Below are 22,927 nucleotides of genomic sequence, written 5' to 3' on the forward strand. Positions count from 1 at the left end.
ATCTCCTGAAGCTGACATATCCCACAGCAGATAGGATCTGGCAGGATGATGCTTCAAGTTTCTTCATTGTGAAGGATGATAGGATCCTCCACAGGAAGGTTTCCTTTGACACCATCAGAGGGACAGGGTAAGACAGATCCCTTCTCCTGGGACCAGCTGTAGGTGTGTGAAGGTGGGTGTGCAGGCAAGGGTGCCCAGGGCTGTCCTTCTCAGCAGGGTCCCTGCACCCCAGGGGGCTGTGTGCCGGAGCAGGGACTCTGCTGCCTGCCAGGGTCAGCACTCAGCCTGCCCGGGGAGCTCCCCAGGGTTCTGCAGGGAGAAGCCGTGGGTGGAAGGAGCAACCCAGCATAGCAGGGTCCTTCTGATGTCAAGAGGGTTCTCCATTGGAAAGGGCCACTCACAGCTCATTCCCAGGGCATTTTTGAAGGGACTTCTCAAGAGGGACATCAAGGCAGGGATTACCTGAAAGGGAAGAGTCTGTGCTTTCTGTCCTCTACTCTTGGATTGATGGGTAGGGAGTGTAAGACAGAAATTCATGTTTCAGTTATGGAGTAAGTGCTGAAACTCCAAATTATTTTCACTTAGAGAGGAACATCAAGGTTCACTGGCTTACAGACAGCACCAGCATCTCCTTTCCAGCCTCATCAGGGCTGCCCTGACATCCTCATCGGTATCTGCAGACACAGAGAGATGTCCCTGGGCAGTGCTGAGCTCTCAGTGGGTGGGATAGGTTCTGTGAGCAGTGGCAGGGAGGAGACGTGGGGACAGAGACAGAGCTCCTGGCAGGGACAGCTCCAGGCAGTGGAGGCATGGGCAGGGAGTGAGAGGGAGCTACTGCCAGAAGAACCATCAGAAGGGGAACTCGGGCAGCTCCCTGCCATCCCCTACAGTATTGATGCCTGCCCCTTAGCAATGCTCCCAGGCTCCTCTCCCACCCAGCACAGCGTCTGTCCTCAAGGCTGAGCGATCTCAGGCTGAGCTGCTTCCCTGGCAGCACAGTTTCCATGAAGGAGAAGCTCCCAGGGGCTTGACTGTCTCTCCCTGTTCTCCCTCAGCACATCTCCTTGTGCCCTTGCTGCCTCCGCTGCCCTTCTTCTTCCCCTCAAGATCTGTGGGGTTGGGGTTTTAGCTGCAGCTCAGGCACTGATGCCACAATTCCTGCCATGCAGCTGTCTCCATGGGAGCAAATTCCTTAAGCCCATTGTGCCCTGTGGGCCTCTGGGAAATGTAACGTGTGGGGCTGGGGAACGAGCCCATTCTGTCCCAGTCAGAACAGCCTCAAGACACCCAAGTGCTTCCCCCGCTTTATCATGCTGAGGATGTTGAACACTTCTTCCACATGACAAGTGGGGTATATCTGATCTATAGAGTAACTACAAGAGCTGTTTATATTTAGAATAGCCTGGTCTGTTCTGAACATGAGAATTTGTCCCCCCCCTTTCCCAGGGACCAGTGCTGTAGGGCAGGGCTGACTCCTTGGGAGCCCAGAGGAAGAGGCCCTGCTCTTCACAGCAGACTCAGAAAGCACAAACTGCAGTTCCAGCCAGGGAGACGAGCACAGGTGCTGCCAAAAAGGAGAGAGGCAATTTGTGTTTCTGTCTGTGGTGGGACAGGTGGGGCTTGCAGAGGGGTGGTGGTTAACGACGGGAAGATATTTCCTCAAAGAAAACTCTCCGAACTTGTCAGTGTGCTATCCTCCTTCCACAGTCACCTATGCCCAGAGACATCAGATGTCCAACAGCAGCTCCATCACCCAGTTCCTCCTCCTGGCATTCGCAGACACACGGGAGCTGCAGCTCTTGCACTTCTGGCTCTTCCTGGGCATCTACCTGGCTGCCCTCCTGGGCAACGGCCTCATCATCACCGCCATAGCCTGCGACCACCACCTCCACACCCCCATGTACTTCTTCCTCCTCAACCTCTCCCTCCTTGACCTGGGATCCATCTCTACCATTGTCCCCAAATCCATGGCCAGTTCCCTCTGGAACACCAGGGCCATTTCCTATGCAGGATGTGCTGCACAGGCCTTTCTGTTTGCCTTCTTGGTAGCAGCAGAGTATTCTCTTCTCACTGTCATGGCCTATGACCGCTACGTTGCCATCTGCAAACCCCTGCACTACGGGACCCTCCTGGGCAGCAGAGCTTGTGTCCACATGGCAGCAGCTGCCTGGGGCAGTGGGTTCCTCAGTGCTCTCTCCTGCACACTCAATACTTTTTCAGTGCCCCTCTGCAAGGGCAATGCTTTGGGCCAGTTCTTCTGTGAAATCCCCCAGATCCTCAAGCTCTCCTGCTCAGATGCCTACCTCAGGGAAATTTGGCTTCTTGTATTCAGTGTCTCTATTGCATTTGGGTGTTTTATTTTCATTGTGCTGTCTTATGTGCAGATCTTCAGGGCTGTGCTGAGGATCCCCTCTGAGCAGGGATGGCACAAAGTCTTTTTCACATGCCTCCCTCACCTGGCTGTAGTCTCCCTGCTTGTCAGCACTGGCATGTTTGCTTACCTGAAGCCTTCCTCCATCTCCTCCCCATCCCTGGATCTTGTGGTGGCAGTGCTTTACTCAGTGGTGCCTCCGACATTGAACCCTCTCATCTATAGCATGAGGAACCAGGAGCTCAAGGCTGCCCTGAGGAAACTGATCACACGCTTTTCAACAGCCATAGACCGTGTACCTTCCTCCACAAATGACTCCCAGAGTCTGGCGTGTCAAGGCAGGGTGGGTCATTTTTATTTGTTCACTTGCTTTATTTTCCTTTTTCAACTTCTGATGATGTTGTCTGCAAAAACCCCCCTCCTTCTCAAGTATCCATCATGTTGTGTGACCCAGAAAGTTTGTGTGAATAAGGAGCGAGGCTCTCTGTGTATTTAAGCCAAATAAATGAACTGTCAGCAGTGTCTTTCTCTGAGATCCACCCTCAGTGGGGCAGGAATGAATGGGAAATGAAAACACCTTTCTGGCTGTACCAGCCTGGGGCAGGTTGCTCTGTCTCTGGGGCAGCAGGAGCAGCCTGGGGAGCCCCAAGGCCTGGGATCCTGTGCTGACCTGAGGGAGAGGGGATGGCATGGAGGGGCTGCAGATATCTCAGGGTCTCCAGGAGACGAGAGCAGGGGCCACAAGGTGCCACTGGATTTTTTTTCCTCGTGCCATGGATGCCTCCCACCTCTGGGGCTCACCCCTCTCCAGCCTTGAGGAGGTGCTGTGCCCATCAGAGGGGCTGGGGCTGTGGGGTGAGTGCCCAGAGCTCTGCAGCTCCCTGTGGTGGACACGGCTGTGGGGCCAGCCCAGGCTGGGCTGTGCTGGAGGAGGTGGGAAGGGCTTGGAAGGATCTGGGCTGGGCTGGAAAGTGCCTGGGAGAGGAAAACATCAGCGTATTGCTTGTGACCATGAAAGGTGAGGACTCAAATCAGGAGTTTGTGATGCAGAGCCAGGCCTTCTGGAAGGTATCTAAGACCTGCAGGTTCAGGAGAGAGGAGGAGATGTTTCTGTGCCCTTGGTGTCATTGACTGGGAAGGTTATGAAGGGCCTTTGTCGCCCTGCAGCCACTCTCACTGGCCATTTCCAGCACTTGCCAGTCACCAGCACTTGCCAGTCAGCCCAGATTTACAGGTGAGTTCTGCTGTGAGGTCATCTCCATCTCCTGCTGGGCTACAGGCCCGTTGGGGGAATGGACAGCCCTACCCAGCCTTTCTCCTTGCCCAGACCCAAGCAGACTCTAGAGCAGGGCTTTCTGCGAAGCCCCACATGGGACAAGGCTGGGGCAGGGGTCAGGTGCTGGGAAGGCTGCAAAAGGAGGAGGATCATGGGGGAACTGTGATCTGAATGTTGTCATTGGGGTCCTAACGGTCAGAACTTTCCCCACCCTTGACTGTACCATTTCCCATGCTGTGCCTGCACAGTAGGGCTGTGGGACTGTGTGTGGGCAGTGGGGTTGGGCCAGCACAGGGACAGGGTGCTGACAGGAGCAGTGAAGCAGCTGCCAGGAGGTGACAGCAAGGACAGGCTACCAAGAGGGAGCCTCTGTAGATTGCCTTTGTTGTGGAGGCATGTCTGTAGGAAAGACGACGCTCACCTGGAGATGCTGGCTGCAAGGAAAGGCAAAAGCAAAAAGAAGAGTTTGATTGCTGCGTTAGAAACCGAGGCTGAACAAGGGAAATGCAGGGCTGCTGCTGAACAGGGAGGGGGATTTAATAACAACAGAGATAGGAGGGGCTGAGGGTCTCAAGGCCTTCTGTGCCTGAGTCCTTACTGAAATGGTCTCCAGGCCTCTGTGATCAGGGCAAGGGTTCAAGGAAGAGGAAAGCACATTTTTGCAGGACTTTCAGGAAAACCTGCAAGGATGGATGCCAGTTTCTGGCCCTGCAGGGAACTTACCCTGGCAATGGCACAGGCTGGGGTTGCTGCCTGGCTGGGAGTAGCTCTGTGGGAAAGGTCTTGCTGGTTGGGGAGTTGGAGAGGAGGCAGCCATGTGCCCTGGCAGCAAAGGAGACCAGCAGCGTCCTGGGCTGGACGACCAGCAGCACCACCAGGTGAACAAGAGAAGGGATTATACAGAACACTGTGTCCAGATTTCAGAGCCCAATATAGGAAAGATGTCAGCAAGCTGGAGCCATTTTAGGGAAGGGCTCCCAAGAGGGCTGGGACTAAAGCACTTTGCCTGTGAGAAAAAGCGCAGGGAGCTGAGCTTGTCTAACTTGGAGAAAGGAAGATCTTGGGGTGGTCATGTAGCGGCATGGCACGCTTCCCAGGAAGACTGAGTCAGGCTTGTGTCTGTGGTGCAGGACACCAGGACAAGAGGCAATGGGCTGAAACAAGACGGTTAGGGTCCATATAGAGAAATACTTTTCCAGCATGAGGATAGTCAAATGCTGGAAGCTGTTTCCCAGGGAATTTGTGCTGGCATTATCCCAGAAGGTGACCAAGATATGCTCAGGTAGAACCCTGAGTGATCTGGTCTGGCCCTGCTTTGAGCAGGGGGTTGGTCGAGACCCCTGCTGAGGTCCCTTCCAGCTTGAATGATGTTCTCAGTGGGAAAATAACAGAAGATTGGCTCAAGTGACTTGCAGCTTTGGAGAGGAGCATTGATTATACCAGCAGTCACAAATGCTATGGTTAATGTAGGGGCTGTAACGTACACCTTGAGGGAAATTTAGGCTATATCTTTGGGACCATCTGTGCGCATAGAGAATAAAGGAAAGACAGCAAAACCAAAAGGAGTTACATCACGGGTCATGAGGAAACAAACATGGAAGTATCTTGTACAAGCTGGTGTCCCACAATCAGAAATAAATGGGTTTACAACTTCAGAAATGTTTCACCAATGGGAAAAGTTAGCATCTATCCAAAATAGCTGACTGCCCCTGGCCCAAATACCAGTTCTGAGCCCACCCTTCACCCCCGCCTGCCACCTCAAGGCAAGGCACAACCCAGGAAGTCCTAAAAGAGAAGAAATGAAGGTTTTGCAGGTCCCCCAAAATTGCCACCACTGTCGCATCCTACCGTGAGGGGCACCGACGCCACTCTGTTCCTTTAACTATAGAGTGGCGGTCTGGGGGGATTTTACCAGTGTTAGCTCTGGTGGGTGCTGGAGCTGAGGTTTCTGTATTACAGAGTAATATAAATAATAAAGACACCACGTCACAGGTCTTTGGACTGGGGAGAAACCTGGCCCCTGTCCTCTGAGCTAAGGTCACCTTAACAATAGGAAATGCCATTCCATTTACCACGCCACTGTTAATTACACAATTAAAGAATGTACCTTGGTTATTGATGTGTTGGCAGGACAAGGAGTTCAAACTTTAAATGGTCGCTTCTGCTCTGGAACTTTGCAAGCGGGATTTGCCATTCGATCTACAACTGTCCTTCATGGATTCCTACAGCGGTATCCTGTTGGGCTGCCTGGGCCTGCCAAGGTTGGAGGAGGAAATTACTCAAAGTATGCAGGCACTTCAACAAGTGGGAATCATTAAGGAAACCGCGACTGCTTTTAATAACCTATTTGGGCTGTTGAAAACCAGATGGCACTTGGAGAATGACTGTAGATCACGGAGAATTGAACAAAGTCACCCCCACACTGGCAGTTACGGTACCAAACATGGTTCCTCTTATAGAAAAACTGATCAAAAATTTACAACCCTGGAAGGAGGTGCTAGAGCTTGCTCATGCTTTCTTTTCAATACCCATTGTGTGTTTATAAAGCCTGTGCACATCATTGCACTGTTTGTCCACACCTACATTTGAGGGCATTATAAAGGCCATGGGGAAAGACCAAACAGGGTCAGTGGGCCCTGAGTACCTGGCAGGTCGATGACATGGGGGGTGGGGGTGGCGATATGGATTCCTTGCTGTGGACGCAGGGTCAGGACTGGTTTTTGCTAAACCCACCAAATATGCTGATCAACATAACCCAGCTGAAGCACTAGAACAACTCATTCCTCAACACGGACCTCCTCCCCAAATACAAAGTCACCAAGGATCACACTTTAGTGGACTGAATGGCCAAGACTGGGCTCAAGGGCTGGGGATAGATTGGATATTCCACACTGCCTACCAATCCCCAAGCTAATAGCTTGATTGAAAGAACAGATGGGCTGTTGGAGGAACAATTGGGGAAGCTAACAAGTGCTAACACTTTACATGGTTAGAGTTCCCATTTCACTACAGCATTGGCTTTTTGTTAAATAGCTGCAATATTCATAATCAAACAGCCTATGATCATATGACAATACCTCCAGAACAAATCATGGTGAGGAATGACATTCTTCCAGATGGTATCTCTCCCACGGTATTAGTTACAGGGGAAATGGAACTGTTTACACTGATGGATTTTGTGGTGGGACAGTGACTTATTAGTCAAGATGTGAAGATTCATATAATAACCCCTGAGAATGCCGAACTGTTCCGTACCCCAACTGCTCCTCTTATTTTACATCTTCTATTGATATCATATGCTTGAGTTCTTGTATTTCAGGTATGTTCGACCAATACCTGTGCCTTATGTAGAGGAGGTAGCATTGGAACTGTGTTATTGGTGTCACAAACCCAACACTGAATTGAAGTTCAGTCTGAAAAGCACATGCCCTAGCTCTGCCATCTCTGTGGGCAATACCCCACATCAGGATATCAAACTCATACTAAGTGTTGCTTAGTCTTGTGTGCTTGACCAGTAGAGCATCTGTGTTTCGATAACATAGACCTGTGATGGACTCCTATAGGCACCGTGTCCAATGTGCTTGAGTCAACATTGAACTGAAGTTCAGTTTGAAAAGCGCAAGCCATAGCTCTGCCATCTCTGTGGGCAGTTGCCCCACTTCAGGTTACCAAACCCAGAGTAATATTGACTGAAGGAGCTGGAGCAAGGGTGTATGTATTGCTGGAAGGAGATGACACTCCTGTTTTCCTCCCAGGTTGGCTTGTCGTGCTTTGTAGTCCTTGTGCTACAAGCACATGCCCTGGATACATTTCCGCAAGATGAACATGTGAATACTTAGATTTGGTTGGCCTCTACTGTAACTGACTCATCTGTGGTTTGTGTTGAGGGAGGGTTAACAGCTGCAGATCTCTTGACAGCATGTTCCACTGGCGTGCCAACCCCCAGAGCTCTGTTACAGAATTGTACCTTGCTAAGTGATTTTGATATTCATGTTTCTCATTGTGATTTTTTCTGAGTTGGCGAGAGCCGTACACCAATGAGCATTACCAAATCACTTGGTGGTGGACCATCTCCTCCACGGACACCATAAACACTGCTTCAGTTTTAAAGGTGTGTGTTGCTTCAACATAACTGATGAATCAGCCAGCATAGGGGATGACACCATCTCCATGACTTCAAGCATCACATGAATCAGTCTCCTGGTGGTGCCTGGCTGGCTGAGTGGTTTAATTCCCTGACAGGAGGAGTGGGACACCTGATTCAAAGCATTGTTTTAGGGATATGTTTATTCCTTTTCCTAGATGTGCCTGTTGCGTTCCTCTGTAAATTACCCTGTGCTACACCCTGCAGGCCCAAATGGACACCTCCAGCTTTGCCAGCTCCAGCAGAAGTGGTCTCTTGAGCGAGGGGGTGATATGTGGGAAAATAACAGAAAATTGGCAAGGAGGATTGATCAGTTGATTTAATTGATCAATTAAATTGATCCTCAGCAAGTCAACTGGTACCTGATCTCCATGACTTTATCTTCACCTATGAGATTTCTGGTTTCTTTTCTCCCTTTTCCATGTTGAATGAGGGGAGTGAGTGACTGAGCAGCTGGGCATGTGTCTGGCTGCTGGCCAAGGCTAACTCACCACAGAGCTGCATCAGGACTGCTGTGCCCAGTTTGGGGCTTCCCAGCACAAGGAAGACCCTACACAGAATGAAGTGAGTCCTGCAGAGGTAAGAAGGCTCACTGGGGCTTTGAGCACATTATGTACAAGGAGAGGCTGAGAGAGCTGGGTTCTTGAAAAATCTTTCTGAATAAAACACTGGAGAAAAGCCCCAGGCCAGTTGGTAGGATCTCAGTTAATGGAGATTTTCAATATTTGTTGAGACAAGGCCATGAGGACCTGATCTTCTTGGAGCTGTCTGAGAAAGGGCTTGGGTGAGCGACCAGCTGTGGCAAGAGCTGTGGGACTTGAGCCCCAGAGGAGAATGCAGCAAAGGCCCCTCCTGGGGTCTACGGCAGGACATGAAAGTGGCCAGTGTGTGGGACTGCTCTGGGACAATTTTCTGGAGTATCTTTCCCGATGTTCAGGGAACATGGCAGAGGCTGGGCCCCTCTCTACTGCACTTTTTTTGCCTTGCTTCCTTCACCATGATGCCTGGCTCTGCACCATGAGGACCCTGCTGGGTGCCCCCACCCTGCACACACATATGCAGCTTCTCTCTACACTGGTATTTTCTTCTCCCACATTCTTTCATGACCAGATCAGCCCCTCCTCAGCTCTCCCCACTACCCCTTCCCTCTCCCCAGACCAGAAGAGCAGCCCAGTCTGGGCTGGTCCCTTTAAAGTGCCCAGCACAGGGTGCTTCAGAACTCTGGGCATTCACTGCAAGGCTTGAGGACCTCTAAAAGGGCATAGGAGGTCCTTGGGGGCAGAGAGGGTGTTTCAGTCCCCACAACTGTCTTAGGGCTAGTGCTGGCCTCAAGTGTATCAGGAAACAGATGCCAGTCCCTCTCCGGCTCTCCCAAATTCATATTGTAGGTAATGCACAACCTGGACTGAATTTGCCCCCTCCTCTGCTCCCACCAACCCCACTCCCCACAGCTCAACAGTCCTGGCCCTGGGCCTCCTTAGGCAGCTCCTGCATCTCCCCACTCTCCCTTCTCTGTGCCTGCTGTGTCCCCACTGGCTCAAAAGGCACTGCAGAAACCCTGATCATGGATGCATAAATTTAGTGCATTTACCCTTGGTTGACTTCACCTTTGCGGGTGATTCACCTTCTGAGTCTCCATTCATTCCAACCCCAGGGCACATGGCAAGTCCCCATCCTGTCCGCTCCTTACCCTCCACATTCATGTCCAGAGAGTCTGGTATAAGCCATCAGTCCATGAAGAAACCTGAGGAGATAACGGGGAGCTCGAAGCCCATTTCCCATGCCATTGCACACCAGGAAGGGATGTTTTAACTCAGGAATGCTTGGTCCAGTGGAAACCAATAGTACCATGAGCTTAACCTCCAAACAATTGAGAACACAAGAAGAACAGACTCTTTAAAAGACCAATTCCTTGGAAATTTGCCTGGAAGAAAGTTTGGAGGAAGAGCCCAGCCTTTAGGCACTGGACCTTGGAAATGCCCTTTTACTGAAGAGTTTCTATCTGACAGGACGCACCTCACACAGTGTTGTGCAAGTGTCAGACACAACAGCGTCAATACTCAAGACAAGTAATATAAACCCAGAAAATTATCTGTAAGTAGGTTTAGCACAAAGAAGAAAACAGTAGACTATCTGGGAAATGTGCAGAGAAAGTGTCCCGGTTTCGGCTGGGATAGAGTTAATTTTCTTCATAGTAGCTAGCACAGTGCTGTGTTTTGCATTTAGTACCAGAAGAATGTTGATAACACACTGATGTTTTTAGTTGTTGCCAAGTAGTGCTCAGACTACTCAAGGACTTTTTGAGCTTCTCCTGCTCGGCCAGGTGCATAACAAGCTAGGACAGCTGACCCAAACTGTCCAAAGAGCTATTCCATACCGTATAACATCATGCTCGGGCGGAGTTAGTCGGTCAGTTGTGGGCAGAGTGGTCGCAGCTCGGGCAGAGTGATCGTGACTTGGGGAGAGCGATCGCTGCTCGGGACGGGCTGGGCATCAGTCAGCGGGTGGTGAGCAATTGCATTGTGCCTCACTTGTTTTATATATATATTCTTTATATTCTCTTGTCATTATTATTATCACTATTGTTATTCTTCCATCTTATTAAACTGTCTCTGTCTCAACCCACGGGTCTTACTTTTTTTTTCTTTTCTCCAATTCTCTCCCTCATCCCACTGAGGGAGGGGGGGGGTTGCGCGAGCGGCTGCGTGGTGCTTCGTTGCCAGCCAGGTTAAACCACGTCAGAAAGGTTACTGTAGGTGGAACAGTGTCCTTTGTGCCAGTTTCCATAGGGCCTCCTTGAGCTCGCTGTTCCTCATGCTGTAGATGAGGGGATTCATTGATGGAGGCACTACTGAGTAAAGCACTGACACCACTAGGTCTAGAAATGGTGAGGAGATGGAGGAGGGCTTCAAGTGGGCAAACATGCCAGTGCTGACAAACAGGGAAACCACGGCCAGGTGAGGGAGGCACGTGGAGAAGGCTTTGTGCCGTCCCTGCTGAGAGGGGATCCTCAGGACAGCCCTGAAGATCTGCACATAGGACACCACAATGAAAACAAAACACCCAAAGATTAAAAAACCACTGACCACAAGAAGCCCAGCTTCCCTGAGGTAGGCATCTGAGCAGGAGAGCTTGAGGATCTGGGGGATCTCACAGAAGAACTGGTCTACAGCATTGCCTTGGCAGAGGGGAATGGAAAACGTATTGGCTGTGTGAAGGACAGCATAGAGGAGCCCACCACCCCAGGCAGCTGCTGCCATGTGGACACAAGCTCTGCTGCCCAGGAGGGTCCCGTAGTGCAGGGGTTTGCAGATGGCAATGTAGCGGTCAAAGGACATGATGGTGAGAAGAGAAATCTCTGCTCCAACAAAGAAAACAAACAGAAAGACCTGGGCAGCACATCCTGCGTAGGAAATGGCCCTGGTGTCCCAGAGAGAATTTGCCATTGATTTGGGGACAATGGTGGAGATGGAGCCCAAGTCAAGGAGGGAGAGGTTGAAGAGGAAGAAGTACATGGGGGTGTGGAGGTGGTGGTCGCAGGCTATGGCGGTGATGATGAGGCCGTTGCCCAGGAGGGCAGCCAGGTAGATGCCCAGGAAGAGCCAGAAGTGCAGGAGCTGCAGCTCCCGCATGTCCACGAAGGCCAGGAGGAGGAATCTGTTCATTGAGCTGCCATTGGTCATCTGCTGCTTCTGGGCATGGAAACTGCTACAAGAGATACAAGGGAAAAATTTGCAGAAGCTTCTTAAGAAAACTGATTCACTCATTCTGCAACACCTAAGGGTATTTTTTTTTTCCTGGGGGACTGTTATGCACCTCTGAGGCTGCAGTTCTGGCTGGTGCTGGCTGAGTGTGCTGTGCAGAGCAGTGCCCTCTACCAATGGGCTCCTTAAGGGTCAGCCCTGCTTTACAGCAGTGACACGTGGAGGCAGCAACAGGCCCATGTCTTTGGAGGGGGGTTCCCAGGGAGGAGTTCCCTGCACTGCACTACAGGGTAAAAAGCTCAGGAGGACGATTTCTTCCAGCAGGGAAGGTGGGAGATGAGCTGCAGCAAATGTGTCTCCTTTAAATGTGTTTTAGGATTCAGACACCCCCATCCCACTTGCGAAATGTTCTTGGGAAGGGGTAAAATTCCCCCCTTGCCCTGTTGCTCTCAGTCTAAACATGCGTCAGTGCTCACATGCAGGAGGGCTGCCCTGCCCATCAGCCTGGTGCCCAGCTGCTCTGTGCTTGCACCGCTCTCAGCTGGAAGAGCACTACACCCAGAAGTGGCTCTGAAAGAGAGACTGGTCTAGACTGGCAGCAGAGGGGTCTTGTTCAAGTTGCAGATACATAAGCAGCTTTCCTTTCCAGAACAGCTATGCAGAGCAATGACAAATAGGACAGGACCGGGATGCTGATTTGCATGGGCAGATCAGGTGCTCTCAGCCACCACAAAGGCCCTGGAGGAGAGCTCTGCCCTTCTGGAGTGATGCTCACAGCCCCGCAGGACTCCCTGTCCAGCAGAACCAGGGCTCTTAAGGTGATGTCTGCTTAGAGAAGCAGGTCTCCTTGCCCAAGCACTGCCTGCAGTCTCTGTGACTCTCCTGCAAAGGGCAGCAAGGAGAAGAGAGGTGGCTGGGCACTCAGGAAAGCCTTCTCCTTGCCCAGCAGTGCCCAGCACCTCCCAGTGAGCAAAATGCCAGGGCAGTGGCTCTCAGCCCCTTTGCTGTGCAGACAGAAGGGGCCATGTGCCAGGAGAGATGCACCTCTGCTGTGCTGGAGCTCTGGCTGCAGCGGAGGCAACTCCTGCCCTGGACCACACAGCCTGGAGGGCAGAGGCTCTGCTGGGTGGGAGACGAGAGCAGGGGTCTTGCTACGAGGAAGGAGTCTGCCCTGGAGGGGGTGACAGGGAGCTTTCAAAATTCTCCCTCACATGACATTGCTCCTTGGAGTTTCCTATAGCTCTCTGCCCATGTGTCTGATGCCTGCAGCTATCCTTGCCATGAACCCTTTCCCTGCCCTCAATTTTTTTCCCTTTCAGGGATCACAGAGCCCATCAGGAGCTGCTCTCTGCTCAGCCCTGCCCTGAAGAAACCTCCCAGTTTCAGGCACTCTCCAGAGGTACTCCCCACTTGCAGGCAGTAAGGAGCAGGTCAGACAGAACCCGATGAGGGCAACAAAGCTGACACTGGTGCTCTCTGTAGGTAGGGGAGTGGGTGGAAGCAGTTCACTCGGCTCCTACCACACCTACTGATGTCTCAGTGGAGCAGCTCAGGACTCTCAGTCTCCCTCTCCACAAGCAGCAGCGCCTTTTCCCTTTTCCCTGAAAGAGCAGGAAACTGAAAGCACAGGCTCAGGAAAGCTCTTCGCCTTTAGAGTAGCCCCTGCCTCTGGCAAAGTCCCCTCTGAAACACCCTGGGCAGCTCTGGGTGCACACCCGGGCTTCAGCCCTTCACACTTGTCTCACATGAGCCCCTGGGCTGGGAGACCTCCGGACAGATCCTGGAGCCTGGAGGCTAGGAGAGCTTCAGGAGAGCCTTCCCAGAACTGCAGCTGCATTGCCCTGCACCAAGAGACTTACCGTGTCAGGGGCTGTCCAGATTTCTTCCCTTTCGGCTCTCCCCTCTCCTCCCACTCCCGGCTGCCTTGAATCTCTCCCTGTCCTACTCCTTTTCCCGGCGCCCTGCTGTGCTTTGCAGAGGAGCTCTTCCCTGGCAGAGCTGTCTCTCGGCAGTGCTGCCTGCTTGCCATGAGCTCCCTCCACCCCAGGAGCCTGTCTCAGCCCAGCAGCAGAGGACCTGCCCAAGGCATGACTGTCTCTGCCCCCACCCCACTGCGCTGCCTCCAGGTGTCCCTGGGGCTCTCCAGGAACCTCCCTGGAAAGAGACAGAAGCAATCACCCATGCTGCCTGCCTCACCTCTGCAGAGATGTTTCTTTCCAGCAGTGTCCTTTTTCCTCTCAGAGACACAGTTAGGGCTGAGAATCCCCCTTCCTTCTCCCATCATTAGGCAGGAGACCTGGACAGTGACATCCTTTACCCATGCTGAGAGAAGGGAATCAGCTGAGTCAATGGAGGCATCTCATCCTGCATCTGTAGTTGTGGGGCTGGGAGGGACCTCAGCTCCCTCCATGCCTGCCACAAACCCACAGGAGGTGGTGAGGTTCCTCTTGCTGCTTCCGTAATGGAGTCTGTTAAAAATAGGCACCTGCACTACTTCTCTATGGTCCCATGGTGGTTGATGAAGATGGAGACATGGAGTGCTCACACAAACACCTGGTGACATTTGAGAGGCCAGATGTTGTCCATGACAATGGAGCAGTAAAGAGAGACTGGGGACCATCTGGGGACATCATCCTGCAGCTTGGTGAGGATGCCAGCTGAAATGATGGCAGATGCCCACAGTTAGGACCTCACCACCTCTCCCTGCTCACGCTGTTCAGGGCCGCCTATCGAGGTGTTCAGCTGACCCAATGGAGTGATGTGCCAGAGGGAGAGGGAAGCCTTTCTCTCTCTCCCCTCCTTTACCTGTATTTACTGGCTGTCCATTGTCTGTAACAATCGCTGTCTTGCACATCCCCACAGAGCCTGACCTGCTTCAGGGAAGCTGCTCATTTGATGGCCAAATCCAGGCCTGTGGTGCTGTGTGAGACACCAGGGCTCCCCAGGCTGATTCCCACCCCTGCAGGGAGGACAGCTCTGTCCCGTCTCTGTCTGGTAGATGCAAGGCGCTGCATGAATAAGCAGCACATTGCACTGGGGTGTCCACTCGTGGACTGCCGTTCTCTGCTTTGGATTCTCCTCTCTTCCATTCTCCACTCCCCCTCTTGATGATACAGAGCCTTCAAAGAGTCAGTCCAATGAGTCCACTCGTGGACTGCCGTTCTCTGCTTTGGATTCTCCTCTCTTCCATTCTCCACTCCCCCTCTTGATGATACAGAGCCTTCAAAGAGTCAGTCCAATGAATTTAGTGTGACCGGATCACAGGATGTCCACAGCCAAGGACACTTTCAGCAGCACCTTGTCCTTCCAGGACACCACTGCCTGTCCCTGCCAAAGGCCCCCCGGGGCTGCAGAGACACCCCAGACAGCTGTGCCCTCTCCTGCCAGGGCTGCACAGCCCAGCCCTCTTTCTCTCTCACATTGGGCACATCAGGGATTGCTCTCTTTGGGGGCACCTCACGTCTGTCTTACCATGCCCTCTGCCATCCCCTCCAGCATGAAGCAAAGCTTTTGCGTGCACAGGCTTTTGGGTGCTTGGTATCACTGTTCACCATGACAAGTCTGAGCTTGGCCCTGGAGCCACAACTCAGGGGCTCCAGCCCAGATGTGCAACACTATCCTCAGACTGGGAAGAGGCAGGAGGATCTGGACCTCCATGGTCTGTCACAAGCTGTTACACTGATGGAATAATTTGGGAGGCACAGTGGGACACCTCACACAGCTTTCATGCTGCAATGCAAAGGAGACACAGGCTCGGTACATCACAAGCGGAACACTTTTTGTGTGAAGGAGCTGCTTGGATGCATGGAGCTCCTTTCTGAGAGAGTCAACAGGTTGGGTGAGGCCTTGTGTGTGAGGATCAGAGAAGAGGCCAGATAGGGCGACACTGTGGTAGGAGATAAAGAACCTGCAATCAAGGGGACGAGGTGGACAAGCTCTTACTTCAGCACCTCAAGGCAGTCTCCAGATCAGTGACCGAGGGCTCTTTCTTGGGACATTAATTACCATGACACTCATTGGAGGGAGAACACAGCACTGCAAAAATAGACCCGTAGGTTTCTGGAGGATGTTGGAGCAGTATGTGAGGAAAGCCACCAGTTGGACCAACAGAGATGATAACCACCTGGAACAGGTCCTTGCAAAGCATGAAGAGCTGGTCAGGCATGTCAAAACCAGTGTCACCCTGGGCTGCAGTGACTGTGAAATAGGGGGGGCTCCATCTCTTGAGCAGACTGAGGAAGGAGAGGAGCAGAGTGCAGGTGTCAGACCTCCGAGGGGTGGTCTTTGGCCTATTCAAGAGGCTGTTACTGGGGATCCTGTGGGCAGCAGTGAAGGGCAGCACCACTCAGTACAGCTGTTCCTTAATGAGAGAATCACCCACCAAGAACAGTGGTGAGTACCTAGCTCACAAGACCAGCTTGGGTGAAGAGGGGACACCTGAGGAAGCTCCATAGGCAGTGGAAGCATATACAGGAGGTGACTGCAGAGACTCAGTTCAGAGGGAGGAATTTAGAAATAGGAATGGCTTTGGGAAACCCACAGCTTCCCTAGAGAGGAGCCTTGCAAGGGAGTCCAAGGGTGCCCTAACCAGCTGGTGCTACTTGAGTAACAGTGAAAGAATAAACACAGGTTATGTGGGGCCACTTCTGCATTCAGTGAGAGGAAGTGCAGAGAGGTCTGACCTACTCTGTGTCCTCTCTGCCTCAGTCTTTCCCAGCAAGGTCTTCAAGGCCCTTGTACCTCGAGGCAGACCCCAAGGATGTCTCTGATCCTCCTCTTTGAAAGGCCAAGGAGATCAGGAGCACTCCCTTGGTTGAGGAGTGTGTCCCTTAGCAAGTCCTCTTGCATCACAAGTTAGGACAGTTCATTCTGGAAGCATTCAAGGCCAGGTTGGACGGGGCTCTGAGCAATCTGATCTAGTTAGCGGTGTCCATGCTCACTGCGGGGGGGTTGGACCAGATGACCTCTAGGGGTCCCTTCCAACCCAAAAGATTCTATGATTCTATGATTCTCCGTGGTTGAATACATTAACTTCTAAAGAAATTATTGGTTGGAGGGACATGGTGAACTGGGAAGTAAGCAAATAGAAAAGGAAAAGAAATATAAAAAAATAAATCAGAAGAAGTATTATTCCACTTTAGAGATTTTAAAATTCCAATTGCATTGTGCATCACTTGTTTTGTATATTCTATTATCATTATTGTTATTATTGTTATTCTTTTCCTCTGCTGTTTTATTAAACTGTCTTTATCTCAACCCATGGGATTCACTTTTTTTCCCAATTCTCTCCCCCATCCCACTGAGGGAGAGGGGCAGTGAGCGAGCGGCTGCGTGGTGCTGAGTTGCCAGATGGGTTAAACCACGACACCATCCCGCTGGTGAGGGGGGGAGTGAGTGCATCGCTGCGTTGTGTTCAGCTGCCTGCCGGATTTAACCACAACATGGCAAAAGCCCCACATATTGAGGGACTGTTGCGGCTTAACCCAGCAGGCAGCTGAATGCCGCACAGCCTCTTGCTCACTCCCGTCCTCCATCAGTGGGATGGAGGAGAAAACCAAAAAAGAAAGGTAAAACCTGTGGGTTGAGAGAAAGACAGTTTAATAAAAGAAAAGAACAAAACCAACAATAATAAAAATAGTAATAGAATATACAGAATATACAAGTGGTGCACAGTGCAATGTCCTTTACTGCAAATACAGGGCATTTACATACAGGGTATTTAGGTGAGGAAGAAAGTGAAAACCGGCACCGTCTAGTAGAGGAGCAGACTGCAGAGGTGGAGAAATAGCACCACAGAAAAGCCCAGCTTTCTCCCTGCACCTCAGAATGTATCCAGGTACGGGACGGTTCAGTCTCGATGCAAGAAGTTTCAGGTATAAAGCAGAGAGAGCTGAGGCAGTGCTTCCCTGGAGTTCACCTGCCTTGATCTGGATGGTTAACACACAGCACAGGAGGACTCTTGCCCAATAAACCTCGGTTCTGTTTTTCTCATAAATAGGGCCTGGTGTGCCTAGGAGACTCTTGCCTCCTGCGCTCCTGCTGTGCAACCACCGTGTCTTCTTGGAAACCTCACCACAGGCAGTAGGAGTCTCTTACATCCTCCCCAACGAATCCCTCCATTCTGCAGGGTGAACAAGCCCAGCTCCCTGGGTCCCTCCTAACAAAGCAAGTGCTCCAGCCCTGACCATCTCTGTGGTCCTCCATGGAATTTTTGTTGCCCTCCGGCTTGCCAATGTCTTTCTGGCATTGCAGGGCACCAAAACCTGGGCAAGGATTCTGGATGTGGTGTAACAAGTGCTGAGCAGAGGGAGAGAATCATTTCCCCTGGCTTTGCTCCTGCTCAGACAGCCCAGGATGCTGATGGCCACCTCTGCTGATGGATCATGTTTTCCCTAGAGTAACTCAAGGACCACCAGAACATTTCCCATAGAGCTGCCACCCACTCAGGCAATCCTTAGTCTATGGCCTTAGACTTTGGATTGGTCCTTATTGGATATCATGGGGTTCCCATTGGCCTGTACTTCCAGCTGGTCGAGGTAAATTGGGATGGCAGCCCTGCCCTCCACTCTAGTGTCTCCTCTCCTCAGTGTGGTGTCTTCTGCAAATGTTATGAAAAAACAGCTTCTCATCTCCCCCAGGTCATTCAAACCACGTTAAACAGGGCCGGTTGCAGGATAGAACCCTGCAGGACCCTACTACCCTCCAGGCAGAGGACCACACATTAACCACTTCCCTCCAAGCCCCACTGTCCAGTTGCTATTTTACCCATCTACCTATCCACCTATGCAGACTATAATATCCAAAGCTGGACACAAGAATAATGTGGGGGATGATGCCAAAAGCCTTGCTGATGCCCACGTACAAGACCACCGCTGCTCTCCCCACACCCAGCAATCCTGTCCTTTCATCACAGAAAGCAAAGAGGATGGCCAGGTACAATCTCCTCGGGGTAAACCCGGTCCCCTTCTCTTTCAGACACCCAGATATGGGATCCAAGTGGACACGCTCTCGGACCCAGTCTTTCCTCCCCTGCATCTTTCTTTGGGCATTTTGGAAAGGTGCATGCAATGTCTGGGTGCTGCAAGTCATCAAGGGATTCCCTCAATCTCCATGGATTTTCAAAGCTGATGGAGAGTGGCCTCACTGTCACACTAGCCTGCTTCCTCAGCAGAAATGGGATCTGAGTCATTAAATGGGATGAAAGTCATTACAGTCCCCAATAAGAGCTGCGGTCATGGATGTCAAGACTTCCTTGGCTTCCGTTCTCCACTTCCTAGGCCTGTCTGCAGATGCTTCATCTCCCCTCACAATGTCACACTAACAGGCCTCTCCTCTGACCCTCACCCATATGGGCTCACCCAACCTGTTGCACACCCCATAGAGGAGCTCCATCCATAAGACAAGCTCCTGCACATGGAGGGCACCCCCTCCTGATCATGCCATCCTGCCTCTACTGAAAAGCCCCCATGCACCATTGCAGCACCACTGGCAGTGTGAGCTGTCCCACCACACCTCACCGCTTCATCCATCAATGCCAAAACCCCATGATGGCACATGGGAGCCCAGTTCATCCTCTCTGTGCCCCAGGCTGAGAGCATGGGTACCTGTTTGGGCTGCAGCACCTCAGCTGTGACGCCGGGTACCAAGTGCCCAAGACCCCATGCGTGCAAATGCTGTGCTTGAGAGCGGAGACATGCTGGAGGGGATGGCAGATGGCAAATGAAGGTGAAATGAGGTGCCCACAAAGACGGTAAACCCTGCTGTGCCCAAGGCCAGAGAAAAGCAGAGATGGGCTTCACAACCATGACAGGAGAGGGCTTTGCTGCCTATAGTGTATCTGATGCACCTGAGGGCCTGTGGTGGAGGTGAAGCTGATCTCCAGAAGGAAAAATGTCCTTGGCTTTGGACGTGCTGGGATGCAGGAACACTTTGAAAACCATTAGACCCTTCCTTGATTGTATCATCACAGGGCTGAGCAAAGGACCATTGAAAGAAGAAACAACAGAGTTTGGGAGTAGCCAAATTATTGGAGACGCCAGTGTGATGGGCTTCCTATTCATGAACTGCTCTGCATCAGCTGGATGAACTTGGGTCATCGCTGGCCTCACTGAGGTGTTGGGATTCTGTCATGGGCCAACAGAAAGCAAATCTCTTGGAGATCATAGAATCATAGAATGTTTTCGGTCGGAAGGGACCCCTAGAGGTCATCTAGCCCAACCCCCCTGCAGTGAGCGGGGACACTGCTAACTAGATCAGGTTGCTCAGACCCCCGACCAACCTGGTCTTGAATGTTTCCAGGGATGGGGCCTCCACTACCTCTCTGGGAAACCTGTTCCAGTGTTTCACTACCCTCAGAGATGTCCTCTGGGCTTGTGCAAAGCCATTGGAAGTGCCTGGAGCGCTGCCTGGGGTGTCTGCCTCTTAGCAGGGATGGCTGTCTCTGCCAGCCACATACAACATTACCCACTTGGAAAGAAGTGTCTCTCCCCAGCTGAGGGAGGGAACATCAGGGATGACCTCAGCCTGTGTCACAGCAGGTTCCCCTGGAGCCCCAGGGACACCTGGAGGGAACCCCGAGGGGCAGAGCAAGTGCTGCCTTGGGCTGGTCCTCTGCTGCTGAGCTGGGCTGGGCTCCTGGGAAGGAGGGAGCTCATGGCAAGTGGGCAGCACTGCTGAGAGACAGCTCTGCCCAGGAGCAGCTCCTCTGCAAAGCGCAGCAGGGCTGAGGGCACTACCTGCAGGCACCGAGGGGAGAGGAGTGAGACAGAGAGACCTTGGAGGCAGCCTGGGGTGGGAGGATTCTAAGAGCTCTCTTCGGAAGAAATCTTTGCAGCCTGCTATGCGGTAAGTCTGTGGTGGCAGGGCATTGAATCTGGGGTTCCTGGAGGCTTCTCCTAGAGCTGGTTCATCCCACAGCCTGTAGAATCTGGGAGGAGGATTCTCACAGTTTCCCTAGTGTAGAAGGGGGGACGTGCTCTTGAGCAGGACTTCCCAGCTGCACTGTCTGTGCGACAAGGAATGATGGTTTCTTTGTCTTGGGGATGACTGGAGGCTACAAAGCCGCTTGTGCAGCCAGAGTTGTCCAAGACTGTGCTTCCAAGGAGGGTCCCTGCATCCCTGGAGATGCTCTCCTGAGAGCATTTGCAAGGAGATTTTTGAAGAACATAGTCAAAGTGGGCACTACTTGAAAGGGAAGGAGTCTGTGCTTTGAGATTTGTCCTGTTGCTTGGCTGGGTGGGAAGTGGGAGATGGGAATTTATTTTCCTGCTCTTGAGATGATGCAGAGACACCCATTCTCTTGAGGACGTACCTGAGCTGCTCCGTAGCCCCTGTGCAGACAGAGATGCCCCCCGAGCAGTTCTCTGCTGCCAGGAGGTGTTTACAGGGCAGAGCTGAGCACACAGGGAGTATGTGAGCACTGACAGCGAGGAGACTTGGGTACAGGGAAGCAGTTCCCATCAGGGACAGCTCCAGGCAGCAGAGACATTGTCAGAAAGAGAGAGAGAGATGGAGGAGATCCTAGAAACGTGGTGGGAGGGGAGATTTGGACACCTCCTTGCCGTGTCCTGCAGTGCAAGCCCCATCCCCAGAGCAACTCCCTGGTCTCCTCTCCCACACAGCATTGCTCCCCACCCTCAGTGTCACAAGGACTTGGCCATCAGTTGCCTTCCCAGCAACCCAATCAACAAAGAGAGGGGGGTGAGTATTCAGGTTCAGATGAGACACCAGCGCTATGGATCCTGTCATGAAGATTCTTCCACAGAGGAAAAGCAACGAACTCCCCTCGCAAAATCTGTTGCTGTGGGCCACAGTATGTGAGGCTGGAAAAGATCTGACCCTCCCTTCAGGACACACCATCTTTCGGACATTTGACTTTTTGCTAGAGGGGCGTGCTGAGCTGGAGGCTGCCCTCCAGAAGGTCACAGTTCTTCCATGGCATCCCTTTCTTTCTCAGGTTCCCAAGAGAGAAGACACCATGGGTCTGAGGCCCAGGAAATGCTGCTGGGTGGCTGTAGGTGGGCGGTGGGGGGGCCCCTGCCATGAGCCCTGGGTGTCCCTGGTTGGGAGGGCAGAGCTGAGATCCTCCACAGGTACAATGGGCTGAGGGGTTTGGAGATCTGCACTGGGAAACTGCATTCCTCTACTCCCAGCAGTTTCCTACGCTTTTGGGGGGAACCCCCGAGTGTGATGGTCCTGGAGCTTAAGGAGCTGCTTGCACAGGGCAGCTGAGCCCAGGGCTGATGGACAGTGCGGCTGTCCTCCCTCTGCACTAAGGGACAGTCCCTTTGCCTCTCAGGACCCACAAGATTTCCCTGGCAGTGCAGCAGAAATGCCAGGGGTTTCTGCATGAAAACAACTCCTGAGCTGTGGTGGGGAAACTGGAAAAGAAGACACAAACCAAAATCCCCACAGGTCTGCTCTGCAGTCAGGTGAGTTGGGAGCAACAGTGCTGAAAAGCTCTTTGATATCATGAGGGTATTTAATCTGCAGTCACGATGTGTTCCTCTTTACCTATGTTGTAGGGCAGGACGGACTCCTGCAGAGCCCACATCAGAGCCTCCATCTCCCTGGGGCACCCTCAGCCAGCACCAATCAGATCTCACCAAAGGTCTTCCTAAAATATGAAAGGGGGTTGGGTTGCTTCTATGAGAAATAGATTTGATTTTTGCAAATAATTCTCCCCTAATTTCTCATTTCCTTTACCTCCTTGCAAAGATCCCCACACCCACAGGGCCAAAATGTCCAACACCAGCTCCATCAATGTGTTCCTTCTACTGGCTATTGCAGATACACGGGAGCTGCAGCTCTTGCACTTCTGGCTCTTCCTGGGCATCTACCTGGCTGCCCTCCTGGGAAACAGCCTCATCATCACCACCGTAGCCTGTGAGCACCGCCTCCACACCCCCATGTACTTCTTCCTCCTCAACCTCTCTCTCCTTGACCTGGGTTCAGTCTCCACCATTGTCCCCAAATCTATGGTGAATTCCCTGTGGGACAGCAGGGCCATCTCCTATGTAGGATGTGCTGCCCAAGTCTTTCTGTTTTTCTTTTTGATGTCAGCAGAATTGTATCTTCTCACCATCATGGCCTATGACCGCTACGTTGCCATCTGCAAACCCCTGCACTATGGGACCCTCCTGGGCAGCAGAGCTTGTGTCCACATGGCAGCAGCTGCCTGGGGTAGTGGGTTAATCTATGGTCTCCTTCACACTGCAAATACGTTTTCCATACCTCTCTGCCAGGGTAACGCTGTGAACCAGTTCTTCTGTGAGATCCCCCAGATCCTCAAGCTCTCCTGCTCAGATGCCTACCTCAAAGAGCTTTGGTTTCTTGTTGTTAGTATCTTTGTGGGTTTTGGTTGTTTTGTTTTCATTGTGCTGTCCTATGTGCAGATCTTCAGGGCCGTGCTGAGGATCCCCTCTCAGCAGGGA

At 52.1% G+C, this 22,927-nt stretch overlaps 2 protein-coding genes across 2 annotated transcripts; one reads left to right on the top strand and one right to left on the bottom strand.

Annotated features, from left to right (window-relative positions):
- The first annotated feature begins 1,718 nt into the window (after positions 1–1,718).
- LOC104133035 (olfactory receptor 14J1) lies at positions 1,719–7,478 on the top strand. Its single transcript, XM_009646402.2, has 2 exons — positions 1,719–2,714; positions 7,425–7,478. Exons 1-2 carry the CDS (start codon positions 1,731–1,733, stop codon positions 7,476–7,478), a joined length of 1,038 nt encoding a protein of 345 aa, XP_009644697.2. The 5' UTR covers positions 1,719–1,730.
- Positions 7,479–10,538: 3,060 nt separating this feature from the next.
- On the bottom strand, positions 10,539–11,486 carry LOC104133036 (olfactory receptor 14A16). The gene has a single exon (XM_009646403.2). It carries the CDS (start codon positions 11,472–11,474, stop codon positions 10,539–10,541), a length of 936 nt encoding a protein of 311 aa, XP_009644698.1. The 5' UTR covers positions 11,475–11,486.
- Between the last annotated feature and the right edge of the window lie 11,441 nt (positions 11,487–22,927).

Source organism: Egretta garzetta, unplaced genomic scaffold (assembly GCF_000687185.1).
Source record: "Egretta garzetta isolate BGI_Z169 unplaced genomic scaffold, ASM68718v1 scaffold99, whole genome shotgun sequence".
Lineage (NCBI taxonomy): Eukaryota > Metazoa > Chordata > Aves > Pelecaniformes > Ardeidae > Egretta > Egretta garzetta.

What these genes read in the sequence shown, in the direction of transcription:
- LOC104133035 (XM_009646402.2), top strand. Translation starts at nt 1,731, where the DNA reads ATGTCCAACAGCAGCTCCATCACCCAGTTCCTCCTCCTGGCATTCGCA. An exon ending in GTCTGGCGTGTCAAGGCAGG is followed by an intron (nt 2,715 to 7,424) that starts GTGGGTCATTTT and finishes CGTGCTTTGTAG; the next exon opens with TCCTTGTGCTACAAGCACAT.
- LOC104133036 (XM_009646403.2), bottom strand. Translation starts at nt 11,474, where the DNA reads ATGACCAATGGCAGCTCAATGAACAGATTCCTCCTCCTGGCCTTCGTG.